The sequence below is a fragment of the Spea bombifrons genome, chromosome 2 (genome assembly GCF_027358695.1).
Source record: "Spea bombifrons isolate aSpeBom1 chromosome 2, aSpeBom1.2.pri, whole genome shotgun sequence".
NCBI lineage: Eukaryota > Metazoa > Chordata > Amphibia > Anura > Pelobatidae > Spea > Spea bombifrons.
The window spans coordinates 132,438,192-132,458,361 of NC_071088.1; the positions used below are offsets into that span (position 1 = coordinate 132,438,192).

The window sequence follows — 20,170 nt, forward strand, 5'->3', positions numbered from 1 at the left end:
CCTGTCGGGTGGCGTCTCCTGGGACCTCTGTGGGTGTTAGGTTATATAGTGATGTGTAGTAGGCGTGAAATGCCTCCACTATCCTGGAGGGGAAAGGAGATGCGTCACCAGCGGTCATCCGTATCTTATGCATATGTGTGGGGTTTTTTTTAAAGCATTTTAGCCAAGAGTTTACCACATTTGTTGCCGTGTTCCTGGAAGAATCTCCGGCTGTACAGGGAGGCTCGCCGGAAGCAAGAATTTAGTATATCAGACAATTTACCCCATAAGGACACCAATTCGTGATACGTCTCATCTGTTAGAGACTGCTGGTCTCGAGGTGCGTAATACGTGCAGTAAGTCTGTCTATCTCTTGAGCGCGTGCTTTTTTACTCTGTGCGCCCTGCTGTATGAAGAATCCCCGTATTAAGCTCTTGTGGGCTTCCCAAACTACCAGAGGGGACGTCTCCTGCGTATCATTTTCTTGAAAGTACCTGTTGACCTCTATTAGGAAGATAGATGCTAGCGAATGTGTACATAATCTCTGCAATAAGGCCCTTTACAAAGACGTATCTACCCGACCCAACTAGGAGGGTGTCCTTAACCACAAGTAGTACCGATTTGGTGATCAAGAGAGCCGTCCTCTTAGTTTTGGCCCCTGGGTTGTTGCTAAAGTATCCTGTGGGAAAGTAGGGATCGTTAAGACTGGGGCCAGACCCTCTTTAATGTGCGTTTCCTGTAGCAGCACCACAAATGCTTTATGTAGTCAAAATTTGAAGGGGCCGGGTCGCAGCTACGACCCCTGTAGTTACACCAGTATATACAAAACACTGCTTTTCCGTTTGAATATAATCTTCAACATATTATAGATATTTTGTAATAGTTATTCACGCAAACTGTAAATAAAATGAAACATTGACTCAAATATTTTGAACAATTTATTATATGCTACGAGATACATGAAAATGTGCGTATTCTGCACCTAATGCTAAAATCAGTTATCTATGAGTGCATAAACAGGGTAATATTCTCCTCTATGCACTTGGGGATGTCTTGTAGAAGAGCCAAGGTTTTAGCTGACTGTGAGATGGTCTTGGGTGGAAGGAAGGTGGTCCAGAGCCAAGGTGTACAGCCGCCTTGTTTTTCCTTGTGGCAAGAACAGTTATGGAGGAACGTAGTTCTCTGGTGGAAGTGTAGCAATCTTAATTATTGAAGACATTGTTGCTATTATTTATCATCCTTATCTTCATCACTGTCACCATCCTCATCCTCATCACTATCACCATCCTCATCCTCATCACTGTCACCATCCTCATCCTCGTCACCATCCTCATCCTTATCACTGTCCTCATAAGTATCCCAATCACTGTCCTCATCACTGTCACCATCCTCATCATTGTCCTCATCATTATCCTCATCACTGTCCTCATCATCCTCATCTTTTTGTTGGCCATGGCCTTCCACATCGTCTTGAATTTTGTCTCTGTGTTTGCAGAAACAGTGACGCAGAAGGCAGCAGCAGCCGCATACGATCACAAGCAGCGCTCCCGCACCTATAGCACAGTACATTGCCAGGTTTTTAAAGGTGTGATTTATAGAGGGGGCTTCAGTCACTGTGGCCTGTGTTCCCTCTACTTCTGGGTTGTTCATATGCCCTGTACGGCGTGTAATCGGAAGTGGCATCGCAAATCCATTTGATGCCAGCAAAACTAAAAAGAACAAGCGCAGATACACAGGAGACATTGTCTTCTGTCAAGCTGAGTGCTAGTCTGAGCTTCTAGCCAGTAGCTCAGCCTTTACACCATCAGTGGGCTGTGATGTCACAATGACTGCATAATGTCATATGTCATAATTGGTGTTTCAAGAGGGCCCAGAGGAATTTTTAAAGAGACAGTCTCATGCAAAAAATAAATTAAACATTGGAGTTCTGTTTGCAGTAAGGAAATGTTGGTTTATTTCTATTATTGTTCAATAATCTCTCTGCCTGTGCACCACTGTTTTCAAATAGTTCCTTTGGCTCTTAATTATATTTAGATCTTTCACTTGGCTACTGACTGTCTATTTATTTTTTTTTATATTTTGCTCCATCCATTCTCCATCCATAGTTTATAAATTGCCCAGGTCCTGGTGTCACAGCCAGGGCTATCGGCATGTATGAGAGTAAAAAGGGTTAAAGCCTCATCTTTTGCTGTATGCAAGAGCAAGTTTACCTAGTTATCCTCTCTATCCAGTGATCCAATTTTACTTACTTCACCGGCCTGTCTTGGCTGTGTAGGGCATAACTAGAAACCACCGGGCACTGGTGCGTAATAATTGCCCCGGCCACCCAACCTCAACAGCTGGTCTGCGCCAGAATTGCCCCCACACAACCGATCTGTGCCTTCTTTGCTCCTTGCCTCCTTCCAACATACAACATATGTCAACAAAATAGTTTAGAAAGGGTCTTTCTGACCTGGATTGGTGCGGTTCAGGTCTGAAGGGCCCTTTCTATTTTTTTCAAAATCAAATTTTTATCGTGCTTTTCAACTTTTATGTAAGGGAGGGAGGGAGGGGGATAGGTATACAGAAAGGGAAAAAAATCAGGGTAGGGGGAGAGGGTACACGCGTTCCCACCCAAGATGGGCTGTACATAGCATGCAATCAATAGGCATCATGGTACATACATTATCAACAGTACATGTGGAGGAACAAAATAAATCCGAAACCTAGGGTATACGACACCTCAAGGGTGTCACTGACACACGGTACAGAGTTTCATCTGACTAGCTGGCATTGCAATCTATGGCGCGTTTCTGGCCACAAAGGATAGCCAGTGAAACCAAGTAGCTGTATAAATCTCCCTCTGCCGTAGAGAGGTGGCAGAGATATCTTCAGTATTCCTAATTTCCTCTACTCGGAGCATCCACTCCCGTAGGGCAGGGGGATTCTCATTCTTCCAGTACAAAGGGATGAGGCTCTTCGCCGCATTAAGCAGATGCCGAACAACAGAATTTTTTTTATAGCGTGAGACAGAACGCGAGGTGTGATGTAGCAACATCACCAAGGGCTGGAAAGGCGGGAGGGCGTCGGAGCTCAGAAATCACCCGGTGGACCTCCCTCCAGAACCCCTGTGTCCCGGGACAGCTCTGCCACACATGCAGCATGGTACCCACATCCCCTCCAGCATCTATCAGAAGTGTTTGGAAACAAGAGGTGCAGTCGCTGTGGCGTTCGGTGCCATTGTGTCAGGAGCTTGTAGTCCGTCTCTTGGGTCTTAGCCGCCCTGGAGGTTTTGTGTGTGAAAATGAATACTCTCTCCCAGTCCTCATTTTAAAGTCGCTCGTCACAAATAGCTTCCTAAGCCAAGCAGAAGGAAGGTCTCGTAGTGTGTGTAGAGTTCAAAATCAAACAATAAAGCAAGGAGACGGCCACCTCTGGTGGGTGCTCTCTAGTGCACCAACTCTCAAAGCTTGTTAAATCCCTGTGTAGGCATTGTTGGTTTGGGAGGGTGGAAATGTAGTGCGCCACCTGATGGTATGTAAAGCGTTCTAGCCAGGTAGGATTGGTGTCTGCCAGCAAATCCCCCATCGGCGCGACCCCTCCATCCGTCAGCAGCGCCCGGATCCAGACGGGTAACGGAAGCCCCATAAAAGTCATCCTGCCCCAGGCACGCCCAGGAGCAAAATCTGGATTACCCCAGAGGGTATCAGCGGCGAAGGCGACGTGGATAGCAGGGCGCTGGGCCCCATGGCTCTCCACACCGTCAGGAGTGGATGAGACCCTGGGGCCCCATACGGCGTGCAACATGCTGTCCCTAGAATCACCCAGTTCCAATGCGACCCAGGGTTTTACATTTGGCTCTGACATGTTCCATTCAGTGACCCTCAGCAGGTGGGTAGCTTGGTAATATTTGTAGAAGTCCGGCCAGGCGACTCTGCCCGTGGACTTGGGCCGAGTAAGCTGTGAGAACCTCTGCCTAGGGCACTTATTGCCCCAAATGAATCTAGTCACAACAGATCTCAGGGAAGTAAAAAATGCGCGAGGTATCTGAATCGGGAGTGTTTGAAATCAATACAGCACCCGTGGGAGCACATTCATCTTTATGACATTCACGCGACCAATCTAGCATAGGTACAAGGGCATCCAGCTCTGAACGGCCACCGACTGTGTGGAAAGCAGAGGGGCAAAATTTTCCCGATATATGTGGTCAGTCGTCAGCCAGACCCCCGGGTATTTCATCCTCCCCGTGCACCATTTAAAAGGGAAGTTGGAAGCAAGCCATGGGACCTGCTGCAGTTGTATGGAGGTATTTAGAATCTCGGATTTGGAATAATGTATCTTGAGGCTCGACAGTTCTCCATAGGATCGGAATTCTTCAAGCATATTTGGTAGCGTAACCACGGGGCGATCCACAACAAAAAGATCATCCATGTAGGCAGCCGCTTTGTGATGCTCCTCCCCATCCTGAAACCCCATGATGTCGGGGTTAGTCCTAAGAGCCTCCAAGAAGGGGTTCAAGACACAGTACAAATAATATGGGGGACAGAGGGCATCCCTGCCTCGTACCGTTCCCAGTCGCCACCTGTGGAGAAAGGGCCCCATTAACCCGAATACGTGCCGTAGGTGTGGAATACAAGGCAGCAATCCAGGATAACACTGAAGTGCCCCTGGTGTTTCAGGTTGGCTTGTAAAAACGTCCAGTCTACCCTATCAAAGGCTTTTCGGCATTGGTGGACAAGAGTAAAACCTGACTAGCCCCCGTCTTTGCTTTCTGGTGATATTCAGTAGCCGGACAGTGTTGTCCTGTGCCTCCCGCTGAGGGACAAATCCCGCTTGATCTGAGCGAACAAACTGGGGGAGAAACCAAGCCAACCGCAACGACAACGCTTTAGCGAGCAGCTTCAGATCCACATTTAATAGAGAGATGGGCCTGTAGCTTTGGCATAGACAGGGAGGGGTCCTTGCCCTCTTTGTGTATGACTGTGATCGTTGCTGCCAGAGTCTGAGGCCCTCTGGGATTGAGTTTACAGCTTTGAGTAAACGAGGGAGCAGGAGCTCTGAGAAGGTCCTGTAATATCCCAGGGGCAGCCCATCCGGACCCGGGCACTTGCCCCTCTGTGTAGCCCTCAGAGTTAGGGTCAACTCCTCAGCGGTGAGCAGCCCCTCTGGTGTGGCGGCCTGTTTGCGTGTAAGATTGCGTTTGATGTGGCGCGTAAGGCATTGGTGGATCAGCGCGTGCCTGTCGGGTGGCGTCTCCTGGGACCTCTGTGGGTGTTAGGTTATATAGTGATGTGTAGTAGGCGTGAAATGCCTCCACTATCCTGGAGGGGAAAGGAGATGCGTCACCAGCGGTCATCCGTGTCTTATGCATATGTGTGGGGTTTTTTTTAAAGCATTTTAGCCAAGAGTTTACCACATTTGTTGCCGTGTTCCTGGAAGAATCTCCGGCTGTACAGGGAGGCTCGCCGGAAGCAAGAATTTAGTATATCAGACAATTTACCCCATAAGGACACCAATTCGTGATACGTCTCATCTGTTAGAGACTGCTGGTCTCGAGGTGCGTAATACGTGCAGTAAGTCTGTCTATCTCTTGAGCGCGTGCTTTTTTACTCTGTGCGCCCTGCTGTATGAAGAATCCCCGTATTAAGCTCTTGTGGGCTTCCCAAACTACCAGAGGGGACGTCTCCTGCGTATCATTTTCTTGAAAGTACCTGTTGACCTCTATTAGGAAGATAGATGCTAGCGAATGTGTACATAATCTCTGCAATAAGGCCCTTTACAAAGACGTATCTACCCGACCCAACTAGGAGGGTGTCCTTAACCACAAGTAGTACCGATTTGGTGATCAAGAGAGCCGTCCTCTTAGTTTTGGCCCCTGGGTTGTTGCTAAAGTATCCTGTGGGAAAGTAGGGATCGTTAAGACTGGGGCCAGACCCTCTTTAATGTGCGTTTCCTGTAGCAGCACCACAAATGCTTTATGTAGTCAAAATTTGAAGGGGCCGGGTCGCAGCTACGACCCCTGTAGTTACACCAGTATATACAAAACACTGCTTTTCCGTTTGAATATAATCTTCAACATATTATAGATATTTTGTAATAGTTATTCACGCAAACTGTAAATAAAATGAAACATTGACTCAAATATTTTGAACAATTTATTATATGCTACGAGATGCATGAAAATGTGCGTATTCTGCACCTAATGCTAAAATCAGTTATCTATGAGTGCATAAACAGGGTAATATTCTCCTCTATGCACTTGGGGATGTCTTGTAGAAGAGCCAAGGTTTTAGCTGACTGTGAGATGGTCTTGGGTGGAAGGAAGGTGGTCCAGAGCCAAGGTGTACAGCCGCCTTGTTTTTCCTTGTGGCAAGAACAGTTATGGAGGAACGTAGTTCTCTGGTGGAAGTGTAGCAATCTTAATTATTGAAGACATTGTTGCTATTATTTATCATCCTTATCTTCATCACTGTCACCATCCTCATCCTCATCACTATCACCATCCTCATCCTCATCACTGTCACCATCCTCATCCTCGTCACCATCCTCATCCTTATCACTGTCCTCATAAGTATCCCAATCACTGTCCTCATCACTGTCACCATCCTCATCATTGTCCTCATCATTATCCTCATCACTGTCCTCATCATCCTCATCTTTTTGTTGGCCATGGCCTTCCACATCGTCTTGAATTTTGTCTCTGTGTTTGCAGAAACAGTGACGCAGAAGGCAGCAGCAGCCGCATACGATCACAAGCAGCGCTCCCGCACCTATAGCACAGTACATTGCCAGGTTTTTAAAGGTGTGATTTATAGAGGGGGCTTCAGTCACTGTGGCTTGTGTTCCCTCTACTTCTGGGTTGTTCATATGCCCTGTACGGCGTGTAATCGGAAGTGGCATCGCAAATCCATTTGATGCCAGCAAAACTAAAAAGAACAAGCGCAGATACACAGGAGACATTGTCTTCTGTCAAGCTGAGTGCTAGTCTGAGCTTCTAGCCAGTAGCTCAGCCTTTACACCATCAGTGGGCTGTGATGTCACAATGACTGCATAATGTCATATGTCATAATTGGTGTTTCAAGAGGGCCCAGAGGAATTTTTAAAGAGACAGTCTCATGCAAAAAATAAATTAAACATTGGAGTTCTGTTTGCAGTAAGGAAATGTTGGTTTATTTCTATTATTGTTCAATAATCTCTCTGCCTGTGCACCACTGTTTTCAAATAGTTCCTTTGGCTCTTAATTATATTTAGATCTTTCACTTGGCTACTGACTGTCTATTTATTTTTTTTTATATTTTGCTCCATCCATTCTCCATCCATAGTTTATAAATTGCCCAGGTCCTGGTGTCACAGCCAGGGCTATCGGCATGTATGAGAGTAAAAAGGGTTAAAGCCTCATCTTTTGCTGTATGCAAGAGCAAGTTTACCTAGTTATCCTCTCTATCCAGTGATCCAATTTTACTTACTTCACCGGCCTGTCTTGGCTGTGTAGGGCATAACTAGAAACCACCGGGCACTGGTGCATAATAATTGCCCCGGCCACCCAACCTCAACAGCTGGTCTGCGCCAGAATTGCCCCCACACAACCGATCTGTGCCTTCTTTGCTCCTTGCCTCCTTCCAACATACAACATATGTCAACAAAATAGTTTAGAAAGGGTCTTTCTGACCTGGATTGGTGCGGTTCAGGTCTGAAGGGCCCTTTCTATTTTTTTCAAAATCAAATTTTTATCGTGCTTTTCAACTTTTATGTAAAGGAGGGAGGGAGGGAGGGGGATAGGTATACAGAAAGGGAAAAAAATCAGGGTAGGGGGAGAGGGTACACGCGTTCCCACCCAAGATGGGCTGTACATAGCATGCAATCAATAGGCATCATGGTACATACATTATCAACAGTACATGTGGAGGAACAAAATAAATCCGAAACCTAGGGTATACGACACCTCAAGGGTGTCACTGACACACGGTACAGAGTTTCATCTGACTAGCTGGCATTGCAATCTATGGCGCGTTTCTGGCCACAAAGGATAGCCAGTGAAACCAAGTAGCTGTATAAATCTCCCTCTGCCGTAGAGAGGTGGCAGAGATATCTTCAGTATTCCTAATTTCCTCTACTCGGAGCATCCACTCCCGTAGGGCAGGGGGATTCTCATTCTTCCAGTACAAAGGGATGAGGCTCTTCGCCGCATTAAGCAGATGCCGAACAACAGAATTTTTTTTATAGCGTGAGACAGAACGCGAGGTGTGATGTAGCAACATCACCAAGGGCTGGAAAGGCGGGAGGGCGTCGGAGCTCAGAAATCACCCGGTGGACCTCCCTCCAGAACCCCTGTGTCCCGGGACAGCTCTGCCACACATGCAGCATGGTACCCACATCCCCTCCAGCATCTATCAGAAGTGTTTGGAAACAAGAGGTGCAGTCGCTGTGGCGTTCGGTGCCATTGTGTCAGGAGCTTGTAGTCCGTCTCTTGGGTCTTAGTCGCCCTGGAGGTTTTGTGTGTGAAAATGAATACTCTCTCCCAGTCCTCATTTTAAAGTCGCTCGTCACAAATAGCTTCCTAAGCCAAGCAGAAGGAAGGTCTCGTAGTGTGTGTAGAGTTCAAAATCAAACAATAAAGCAAGGAGACGGCCACCTCTGGTGGGTGCTCTCTAGTGCACCAACTCTCAAAGCTTGTTAAATCCCTGTGTAGGCATTGTTGGTTTGGGAGGGTGGAAATGTAGTGCGCCACCTGATGGTATGTAAAGCGTTCTAGCCAGGTAGGATTGGTGTCTGCCAGCAAATCCCCCATCGGCGCGACCCCTCCATCCGTCAGCAGCGCCCGGATCCAGACGGGTAACGGAAGCCCCATAAAAGTCATCCTGCCCCAGGCACGCCCAGGAGCAAAATCTGGATTACCCCAGAGGGTATCAGCGGCGAAGGCGACGTGGATAGCAGGGCGCTGGGCCCCATGGCTCTCCACACCGTCAGGAGTGGATGAGACCCTGGGGCCCCATACGGCGTGCAACATGCTGTCCCTAGAATCACCCAGTTCCAATGCGACCCAGGGTTTTACATTTGGCTCTGACATGTTCCATTCAGTGACCCGCAGCAGGTGGGTAGCTTGGTAATATTTGTAGAAGTCCGGCCAGGCGACTCTGCCCGTGGACTTGGGCCGAGTAAGCTGTGAGAACCTCTGCCTAGGGCACTTATTGCCCCAAATGAATCTAGTCACAACAGATCTCAGGGAAGTAAAAAATGCGCGAGGTATCTGAATCGGGAGTGTTTGAAATCAATACAGCACCCGTGGGAGCACATTCATCTTTATGACATTCACGCGACCAATCTAGCATAGGTACAAGGGCATCCAGCTCTGAACGGCCACCGACTGTGTGGAAAGCAGAGGGGCAAAATTTTCCCGATATATGTGGTCAGTCGTCAGCCAGACCCCCGGGTATTTCATCCTCCCCGTGCACCATTTAAAAGGGAAGTTGGAAGCAAGCCATGGGACCTGCTGCAGTTGTATGGAGGTATTTAGAATCTCGGATTTGGAATAATGTATCTTGAGGTTCGACAGTTCTCCATAGGATCGGAATTCTTCAAGCATATTTGGTAGCGTAACCACGGGGCGATCCACAACAAAAAGAAGATCATCCATGTAGGCAGCCGCTTTGTGATGCTCCTCCCCATCCTGAAACCCCATGATGTCGGGGTTAGTCCTAACAGCCTCCAAGAAGGGGTTCAAGACACAGTACAAATAATATGGGGGACAGAGGGCATCCCTGCCTCGTACCGTTCCCAGTCGCCACCTGTGGAGAAAGGGCCCCATTAACCCGAATACGTGCCGTAGGTGTGGAATACAAGGCAGCAATCCAGGATAACACTGAAGTGCCCCTGGTGTTTCAGGGTGGCTTGTAAAAACGTCCAGTCTACCCTATCAAAGGCTTTTCGGCATTGGTGGACAAGAGTAAAACCTGACTAGCCCCCGTCTTTGCTTTGTGGTGATATTCAGTAGCCGGACAGTGTTGTCCCGTGCCTCCCCCTGAGGGACAAATCCCGCTTGATCTGAGCGAACAAACTGGGGGAGAAACCAAGCCAACCGCAACGCCAACGCTTTAGCGAGCAGCTTCAGATCCACATTTAATAGAGAGATGGGCCTGTAGCTTTGGCATAGACAGGGAGGTGTCCTTGCCCTCTTTGTGTATGACTGTGATCGTTGCTGCCAGAGTCTGAGGCCCTCTGGGATTGAGTTTACAGCTTTGAGTAAACGAGGGAGCAGGAGCTCTGAGAAGGTCCTGTAATATCCCAGGGGCAGCCCATCCGGACCCGGGCACTTGCCCCTCTGTGTAGCCCTCAGAGCTAGGGTCAGCTCCTCAGCGGTGAGCAGCCCCTCTAGTGTGGCGGCCTGTTTGCGTTTGATGTGGCGCGTAAGGCATTGGTGGATCAGCGCGTGCCTGTCGGGTGCCGTCTCCTGGGACCCCTGTGGGTGTTAGGTTATATAGTGATGTGTAGTAGGCGTGAAATGCCTCCATTATCCTGGAGGGGATAGGAGACACGTCACCAGCGGTCGTCCGTATCTTATGCATATGTGTGTTTTTTTTTTTTTTTTTTTTTTTTTTTTAAAGCATTTTAGCCAACAGTTTACCACATTTGTTGCCGCGTTCCTGGAAGAATCTCCAGCTGTACAGGGAGGCTCGCCGGAAGTGAGAATTTAGTATATCAGACAATTTACCCCGTAAGGACACAAATTCCTGATAAGTCTCATCTGTTAGAGACTGCTGGTCTCGGGGTGCGTAATACGTGCAGTAAGTCTTTCTATCTCTTGAGCGCGTGCTTTTTTTACTCTGTGCGCCCTGCTGTATGAAGAATCCCCGTATTAAGCTCTTGTGGGCTTCCCAAACTATCATTTTCTTGAAAGTACCTGTTGACCCCTATTAGGAAGATAGATGCTAGCGAATGTGTACATAATCTCTGCAATAAGGCTCTTTACAAAGACGTATCTACCCGACCCAACTAGGAGGGTGTCCTTAACCACAAGTAGTACCGATTTGGCGATCAAGAGAGCCGTCCTCTTAGTTTTGGCCTCTGGGTTGTTGCTAAAGTATCCTGTGGGAAAGTAGGGATTGTTAAGACTGGGGGCCAGACCCTCTTTAATGTGCGTTTCCTTTAGCAGCCCCACAGATGCTTTATGTAGTCAAAATTTGAAGGGGCAATGTATACAAAACACTGCTTTTCCTTTTGAATATAATCTTCAACATATTATAGATATTTTGTAATAGTTATTCACGCAAACTGTAAATAAAATGAAACATTGACTCAAATATTTTGAACAATTTATTATATGCTACGAGATGCATGAAAATGTGCGTATTCTGCACCTAATCCTAAAATCAGTTATCTATGAGTGCACAAACAGGGTAATATTCTCCTCTATGCACTTGGGGATGTCTTGTAGAAGAGCCAAGGTTTTAGCTGACTGTGAGATGGTCTTAGGTGGAAGGAAGGTGGTCCAGAGCCAAGGTGTACAGCCGCCTTGTTTTTCCTTGTGGCAAGAACAGTTATGGAGGAACGTAGTTCTCTGGTGGAAGTGTAGCAATCTTAATTATTGAAGACATTGTTGCTATTATTTATCATCCTCATCCTCATCACTGTCACCATCCTCATCCTCATCACTGTCACCATCCTCATCCTCATCACTATCACCATCCTCATCCTCATCAGTGTCACCATCCTCATCCTCGTCACCATCCTCATCCTTATCACTGTCCTCATAAGTATCCCAATCGCTGTCCTCATCACTGTCACCATCCTCATCATTGTCCTCATCATTATCCTCATCACTGTCCTCATCATCCTCATCTTTTTGTTGGCCATGGCCTTCCACATCGTCTTGAATTTTGTCTCTGTGTTTGCAGAAACAGTGACGCAGAAGGCAGCAGCAGCCGCATACGATCACAAGCAGCGCTCCCGCACCTATAGCACAGTACATTGCCAGGTTTTTAAAGGTGTGATTTATAGAGGGGGCTTCAGTCACTGTGGCCTGTGTTCCCTCTACTTCTGGGTTGTTCATATGCCCTGTACGGCGTGTAATCGGAAGTGGCATCGCAAATCCATTTGATGCCAGCAAAACTAAAAAGAACAAGCGCAGATACACAGGAGACATTGTCTTCTGTCAAGCTGAGTGCTAGTCTGAGCTTCTAGCCAGTAGCTCAGCCTTTACACCATCAGTGGGCTGTGATGTCACAATGACTGCATAATGTCATATGTCATAATTGGTGTTTCAAGAGGGCCCAGAGGAATTTTTAAAGAGACAGTCTCATGCAAAAAATAAATTAAACATTGGAGTTCTGTTTGCAGTAAGGAAATGTTGGTTTATTTCTATTATTGTTCAATAATCTCTCTGCCTGTGCACCACTGTTTTCAAATAGTTCCTTTGGCTCTTAATTATATTTAGATCTTTCACTTGGCTACTGACTGTCTATTTATTTATTTTTATATTTTGCTCCATCCATTCTCCATCCATAGTTTATAAATTGCCCAGGTCCTGGTGTCACAGCCAGGGCTATCGGCATGTATGAGAGTAAAAAGGGTTAAAGCCTCATCTTTTGCTGTATGCAAGAGCAAGTTTACCTAGTTATCCTCTCTATCCAGTGATCCAATTTTACTTACTTCACCGGCCTGTCTTGGCTGTGTAGGGCATAACTAGAAACCACCGGGCACTGGTGCGTAATAATTGCCCCGGCCACCCAACCTCAACAGCTGGTCTGCGCCAGAATTGCCCCCACACAACCGATCTGTGCCTTCTTTGCTCCTTGCCTCCTTCCAACATACAACATATGTCAACAAAATAGTTTAGAAAGGGTCTTTCTGACCTGGATTGGTGCGGTTCAGGTCTGAAGGGCCCTTTCTATTTTTTTCAAAATCAAATTTTTATCGTGCTTTTCAACTTTTATGTAAAGGAGGGAGGGAGGGAGGGGGATAGGTATACAGAAAGGGAAAAAAATCAGGGTAGGGGGAGAGGGTACACGCGTTCCCACCCAAGATGGGCTGTACATAGCATGCAATCAATAGGCATCATGGTACATACATTATCAACAGTACATGTGGAGGAACAAAATAAATCCGAAACCTAGGGTATACGACACCTCAAGGGTGTCACTGACACACGGTACAGAGTTTCATCTGACTAGCTGGCATTGCAATCTATGGCGCGTTTCTGGCCACAAAGGATAGCCAGTGAAACCAAGTAGCTGTATAAATCTCCCTCTGCCGTAGAGAGGTGGCAGAGATATCTTCAGTATTCCTAATTTCCTCTACTCGTAGCATCCACTCCCGTAGGGCAGGGGGATTCTCATTCTTCCAGTACAAATGGATGAGGCTCTTCGCCGCATTAAGCAGATGCCGAACAACAGAATTTTTTTTATAGCGTGAGACAGAACACGAGGTGTGATGCAGCAACATCACCAAGGGCTGGAAAGGCGGGAGGGCGTCGGAGCTCAGAAATCACCCGGTGGACCTCCCTCCAGAACCCCTGTGTCCCGGGACAGCTCTGCCACACATGCAGCATGGTACCCACATCCCCTCCAGCATCTATCAGAAGTGTTTGGAAACAAGAGGTGCAGTCGCTGTGGCGTTCGGTGCCATTGTGTCAGGAGCTTGTAGTCCGTCTCTTGGGTCTTAGCCGCCCTGGAGGTTTTGTGTGTGAAAATGAATACTTTCTCCCAGTCCTCATTTTAAAGTCGCTCGTCACAAATAGCTTCCTAAGCCAAGCAGAAGGAAGGTCTCGTAGTGTGTGTAGAGTTCAAAATCAAACAATAAAGCAAGGAGACGGCCACCTCTGGTGGGCGCTCTCTAGTGCACCAACTCTCAAAGCTTGTTAAATCCCTGTGTAGGCATTGTTGGTTTGGGAGGGTGGAAATGTAGTGCGCCACCTGATGGTATGTAAAGCGTTCTAGCCAGGTAGGATTGGTGTCTGCCAGCAAATCCCCCATCGGCGCGACCCCTCCATCCGTCAGCAGCGCCCGGATCCAGACGGGTAACGGAAGCCCCATAAAAGTCATCCTGCCCCAGGCACGCCCAGGAGCAAAATCTGGATTACCCCAGAGGGTATCAGCGGCGAAGGCGACGTGGATAGCAGGGCGCTGGGCCCCATGGCTCTCCACACCGTCAGGAGTGGATGAGACCCTGGGGCCCCATACGGCGTGCAACATGCTGTCCCTAGAATCACCCAGTTCCAATGCGACCCAGGGTTTTACATTTGGCTCTGACATGTTCCATTCAGTGACCCTCAGCAGGTGGGTAGCTTGGTAATATTTGTAGAAGTCCGGCCAGGCGACTCTGCCCGTGGACTTGGGCCGAGTAAGCTGTGAGAACCTCTGCCTAGGGCACTTATTGCCCCAAATGAATCTAGTCACAACAGATCTCAGGGAAGTAAAAAATGCGCGAGGTATCTGAATCGGGAGTGTTTGAAATCAATACAGCACCCGTGGGAGCACATTCATCTTTATGACATTCACGCGACCAATCTAGCATAGGTACAAGGGCATCCAGCTCTGAACGGCCACCGACTGTGTGGAAAGCAGAGGGGCAAAATTTTCCCGATATATGTGGTCAGTCGTCAGCCAGAGCCCCGGGTATTTCATCCTCCCCGTGCACCATTTAAAAGGGAAGTTGGAAGCAAGCCATGGGACCTGCTGCAGTTGTATGGAGGTATTTAGAATCTCGGATTTGGAATAATGTATCTTGAGGTTCGACAGTTCTCCATAGGATCGGAATTCTTCAAGCATATTTGGTAGCGTAACCACGGGGCGATCCACAACAAAAAGATCATCCATGTAGGCAGCCGCTTTGTGATGCTCCTCCCCATCCTGAAACCCCATGATGTCGGGGTTAGTCCTAAGAGCCTCCAAGAAGGGGTTCAAGACACAGTACAAATAATATGGGGGACAGAGGGCATCCCTGCCTCGTACCGTTCCCAGTCGCCACCTGTGGAGAAAGGGCCCCATTAACCCGAATACGTGCCGTAGGTGTGGAATACAAGGCAGCAATCCAGGATAACACTGAAGTGCCCCTGGTGTTTCAGGTTGGCTTGTAAAAACGTCCAGTCTACCCTATCAAAGGCTTTTCGGCATTGGTGGACAAGAGTAAAACCTGACTAGCCCCCGTCTTTGCTTTGTGGTGATATTCAGTAGCCGGACAGTGTTGTCCCGTGCCTCCCGCTGAGGGACAAATCCCGCTTGATCTGAGCGAACAAACTGGGGGAGAAACCAAGCCAACCGCAACGACAACGCTTTAGCGAGCAGCTTCAGATCCACATTTAATAGAGAGATGGGCCTGTAGCTTTGGCATAGACAGGGAGGGGTCCTTGCCCTCTTTGTGTATGACTGTGATCGTTGCTGCCAGAGTCTGAGGCCCTCTGGGATTGAGTTTACAGCTTTGAGTAAACGAGGGAGCAGGAGCTCTGAGAAAGTCCTGTAATATCCCAGGGGCAGCCCATCCGGACCCGGGCACTTGCCCCTCTGTGTAGCCCTCAGAGTTAGGGTCAACTCCTCAGCGGTGAGCAGCCCCTCTGGTGTGGCGGCCTGTTGGCGTGTAAGATTGCGTTTGATGTGGCGCGTAAGGCATTGGTGGATCAGCGCGTGCCTGTCGGGTGGCGTCTCCTGGGACCTCTGTGGATGTTAGGTTATATAGTGATGTGTAGTAGGCGTGAAATGCCTCCACTATCCTGGAGGGGAAAGGAGATGCGTCACCAGCGGTCATCCGTATCTTATGCATATGTGTGGGTTTTTTTTTAAAGCATTTTAGCCAAGAGTTTACCACATTTGTTGCCGTGTTCCTGGAAGAATCTCCGGCTGTACAGGGAGGCTCGCCGGAAGCAAGAATTTAGTATATCAGACAATTTACCCCATAAGGACACCAATTCGTGATACGTCTCATCTGTTAGAGACTGCTGGTCTCGAGGTGCGTAATACGTGCAGTAAGTCTGTCTATCTCTTGAGCGCGTGCTTTTTTACTCTGTGCGCCCTGCTGTATGAAGAATCCCCGTATTAAGCTCTTGTGGGCTTCCCAAACTACCAGAGGGGACGTCTCCTGCGTATCATTTTCTTGAAGGTACCTGTTGACCTCTATTAGGAAGATAGATGCTAGCGAATGTGTACATAATCTCTGCAATAAGGCCCTTTACAAAGACGTATCTACCCGACCCAACTAGGAGGGTGTCCTTAACCACAAGTAGTACCGATTTGGTGATCAAGAGAGCCGTCCTCTTAGTTTTGGCCCCTGGGTTGTTGCTAAAGTATCCTGTGGGAATGTAGGGATCGTTAAGACTGGGGCCAGACCCTCTTTAATGTGCGTTTCCTGTAGCAGCACCACAAATGCTTTTTGTAGTCAAAATTTGAAGGGGCCAGGTCGCAGCTACGACCCCTGTAGTTACACCAGTGTATACAAAACACTGCTTTTCCGTTTGAATATAATCTTCAACATATTATAGATATTTTGTAATAGTTATTCACGCAAACTGTAAATAAAATGAAACATTGACTCAAATATTTTGAACAATTTATTATATGCTACGAGATACATGAAAATGTGCGTATTCTGCACCTAATGCTAAAATCAGTTATCTATGAGTGCATAAACAGGGTAATATTCTCCTCTATGCACTTGGGGATGTCTTGTAGAAGAGCCAAGGTTTTAGCTGACTGTGAGATGGTCTTGGGTGGAAGGAAGGTGGTCCAGAGCCAAGGTGTACAGCCGCCTTGTTTTTCCTTGTGGCAAGAACAGTTATGGAGGAACGTAGTTCTCTGGTGGAAGTGTAGCAATCTTAATTATTGAAGACATTGTTGCTATTATTTATCATCCTTATCTTCATCACTGTCACCATCCTCATCCTCATCACTGTCACCATCCTCATCACTATCACCATCCTCATCCTCATCACTGTCACCATCCTCATCCTCGTCACCATCCTCATCCTTATCACTGTCCTCATAAGTATCCCAATCACTGTCCTCATCGCTGTCACCATCCTCATCATTGTCCTCATCATTATCCTCATCACTGTCCTCATCATCCTCATCTTTTTGTTGGCCTTCCACATCGTCTTGAATTTTGTCTCTGTGTTTGCAGAAACAGTGACGCAGAAGGCAGCAGCAGCCGCATACGATCACAAGCAGCGCTCCCGCACCTATAGCACAGTACATTGCCAGGTTTTTGAAGGTGTGATTTATAGAGGGGGCTTCAGTCACTGTGGCCTGTGTTCCCTCTACTTCTGGGTTGTTCATATGCCCTGTACGGCGTGTAATCGGAAGTGGCATCGCAAATCCATTTGATGCCAGCAAAACTAAAAAGAACAAGCGCAGATACACAGGAGACATTGTCTTCTGTCAAGCTGAGTGCTAGTCTGAGCTTCTAGCCAGTAGCTCAGCCTTTACACCATCAGTGGGCTGTGATGTCACAATGACTGCATAATGTCATATGTCATAATTGGTGTTTCAAGAGGGCCCAGAGGAATTATTAAAGAGACAGTCTCATGCAAAAAATAAATTAAACAGAGTTCTGTTTGCAGTAAGGAAATGTTGGTTTATTTCTATTATTGTTCAATAATCTCTCTGCCTGTGCACCACTGTTTTCAAATAGTTCCTTTGGCTCTTAATTATATTTAGATCTTTCACTTGGCTACTGACTGTCTATTTATTTATTTTTTATATTTTGCTCCATCCATTCTCCATCCATAGTTTATAAATTGCCCAGGTCCTGGTGTCACAGCCAGGGCTATCGGCATGTATGAGAGTAAAAAGGGTTAAAGCCTCATCTTTTGCTGTATGCAAGAGCAAGTTTACCTAGTTATCCTCTCTATCCAGTGATCCAATTTTACTTACTTCACCGACCTGTCTTGGCTGTGTAGGGCATAACTAGAAACCACCGGGCACTGGTGCGTAATAATTGCCCCGGGCCACCCAACCTCAACAGCTGGTCTGCGCCAGCATTGCCCCCACACAGCCGGTCTGTGCCTTCTTTGCCCCTTGCCTCCTTCCAACATACAACATATGTCAACAAAAGAGTTTAGAAAGGGTCTTTCTGACCTGGATCGGTGCTGTTCAGGTCTGAAGGGCCCTTTCTAGACTCTTTCGAAGCAGCACGGGGAGATTGGAAGAAGGGGCCACAGGGGGCCCATGTGGTTAAGCCAATGATTGCCATAAAGCATTTTTAGAATCTTTCAAAACAAATTACTTAAATCTCCCGCCGGGATCTATATTTTATCTATAATAAGGTATTTTGTGTTTCCTTTTAGAAACCATAACTTATATCATTTCAAGAATCATTTATACTTTTTTTTTTGTCTTTTCATGCCTTATTCATGACAACACTTCTGGAGCATACAAATTTTGCTGACGCAGCAACCCCCCTTGAACCACCCCCCTCCCCCCCGTTTATGTTTTGTTGCAGGGCGGACGGCAATTACTATTTTGTTGTATTCCGTAACAATAAAGCACAGGTGATAGTTTGTCTTATCTCCCGCTGGCAAACGCCAGATGATTTCTTTGTTTGAAGCCGTGTTACACCATCCGGCTCCTTGTAAAGCTCCGTCTGTCGCCGCAGTAAATTGCTTCAGCCGGCGTGTTCTTCCAGGACACGGAAAACAGAAGCTATTGCAGAAATCTCACCGAGTCGCCATCGACGTCCCTCCAGCTGTTCTTTTTTGAATGTGTTATCAATTCAATAGAGGGATCGGCTGAAACATACCGCTTGTATGTTACTACACAATCTATGAACCTCGTTGCCTGAAGACTTCAAGGATCCTCTTTAAACTTACAAACAAACTTTTTTTTATTCCTGAAGTTTGTGTTCCCATTCCCAGCCCGTTGACCGAAAATGAAGATTGTGTCCCGTTGAGCAGGAACCTGCCTCTGTTTAAATATTTCAGTTGATGTTTAACTGCCGCATCACTTGGTGTTTTAAACAAACATAAAAATTCTAATGTTTACAACCGCAATTCTAAATCTAAACGCTGTCTGGGTATTAGTTTATTATTTCTAGAGGACTCGGTGGTGTAGGTTTGTCCTTCAAGAAGAGCAGGCCTTGCGTATTGGATGGTTCAAAGGGTAGGGAGAGGGTCTCGTGTAAAATACTTAAATATGCATTATACAGGGCTAATTGAGTTCTTGCAGGAGAAGCTCACTGATTTGTCATAAATGCAAGGCAAAGGAGTTGAAATGGCAACCGTCCTCTCAAGTGGGGGGCAAATAAAACGTTATTGGCACTTTTATAATTGTTTGTTGTCTTCCTTACACAGGAATATCGTCGACTTTTTCCTGGTGACAACGCAGCTGGGGTTCTGCAGTGTTTATTTTGTCTTTCTGGCAGAAAACATGAAGCAGGTGAGTTCGTGACTGTAACAACATTGTCATTCTCACTAGGAGGTTCTGTAGCACCATTATTAACCCCTTCATGACAAAGCTCGTACATGTACGGGCTCACAATGCATTGTTTTTAATGGGTTAAAGGACAGCCCATTGTGCTAAAGGGGTTAATCGTGCAAAATAGCATTAAAACGCTGACAATAAACTTTGAGAAGGTGCGAGTGGAGTGTGCCACATCAACGCTCCCAGGAGTTCCCATCGCCATAGAGCGGCGCATAATGGGCAATTACAGTATAAGAAGCCTGGTTTGTTTAGTCTTTTTCTACATTTATTTGCATGGATAAACCTGAAAAAAATATATTCAGTGTGGAAGTATGTGCTTTAAAGATATAGCTTCATATATGGCCAGTTAAAAACATGTGCTGTTTCTGGGGCCAATTAGCCATATCTGAGGGTTACATGGTCAATATTTCTTTATTAACCGGAACTTTTTGGCTATCCTTGGGTTTTGTTGTATGTTACCTCCTTATGTTAAACATAAAGGGATTAAGTGAATAAAGCCCACTTCTTCCAGCGTGCCTTTTCTCTGTTCTTCCGTGCAGAGCTGGTCTCTGACAGTACAGAAGCTGGCCGTGTCTGTAAAGCACTAATGGAGCCTCACTTCATAGTAAGTAGGGCATTTCCTATGAACTGCGGATATGAGTCAAATATTTGACTCCAGAACACGTGTGAGTAAAGTTTGCACGTCTGTCTCATTTAAGTCCGCCCCCCCCCTTGCTGCCTGTATTAGAACCAAGAAGCATTGGTATACAAACCACCTGCGCATGCTCGGTGGCTCTGCCGGTAAAGACCCCGGCAGCTGCACGCATTGTTCA

General features: G+C 47.0%; 1 protein-coding gene across 1 annotated transcript in view; it reads left to right on the forward strand.

Annotated features, from left to right (window-relative positions):
• Window positions 1-20,170, forward strand: part of SLC36A4 (solute carrier family 36 member 4) — a 69,084-nt gene that overhangs the window by 19,708 nt on the left and 29,206 nt on the right. Inside the window, exon 6 of the mRNA XM_053456545.1 lies at window positions 19,229-19,313. Coding sequence (XP_053312520.1) covers window positions 19,229-19,313 — 85 coding nt within the window. The remainder of the gene's footprint in view (window positions 1-19,228; window positions 19,314-20,170) is intronic.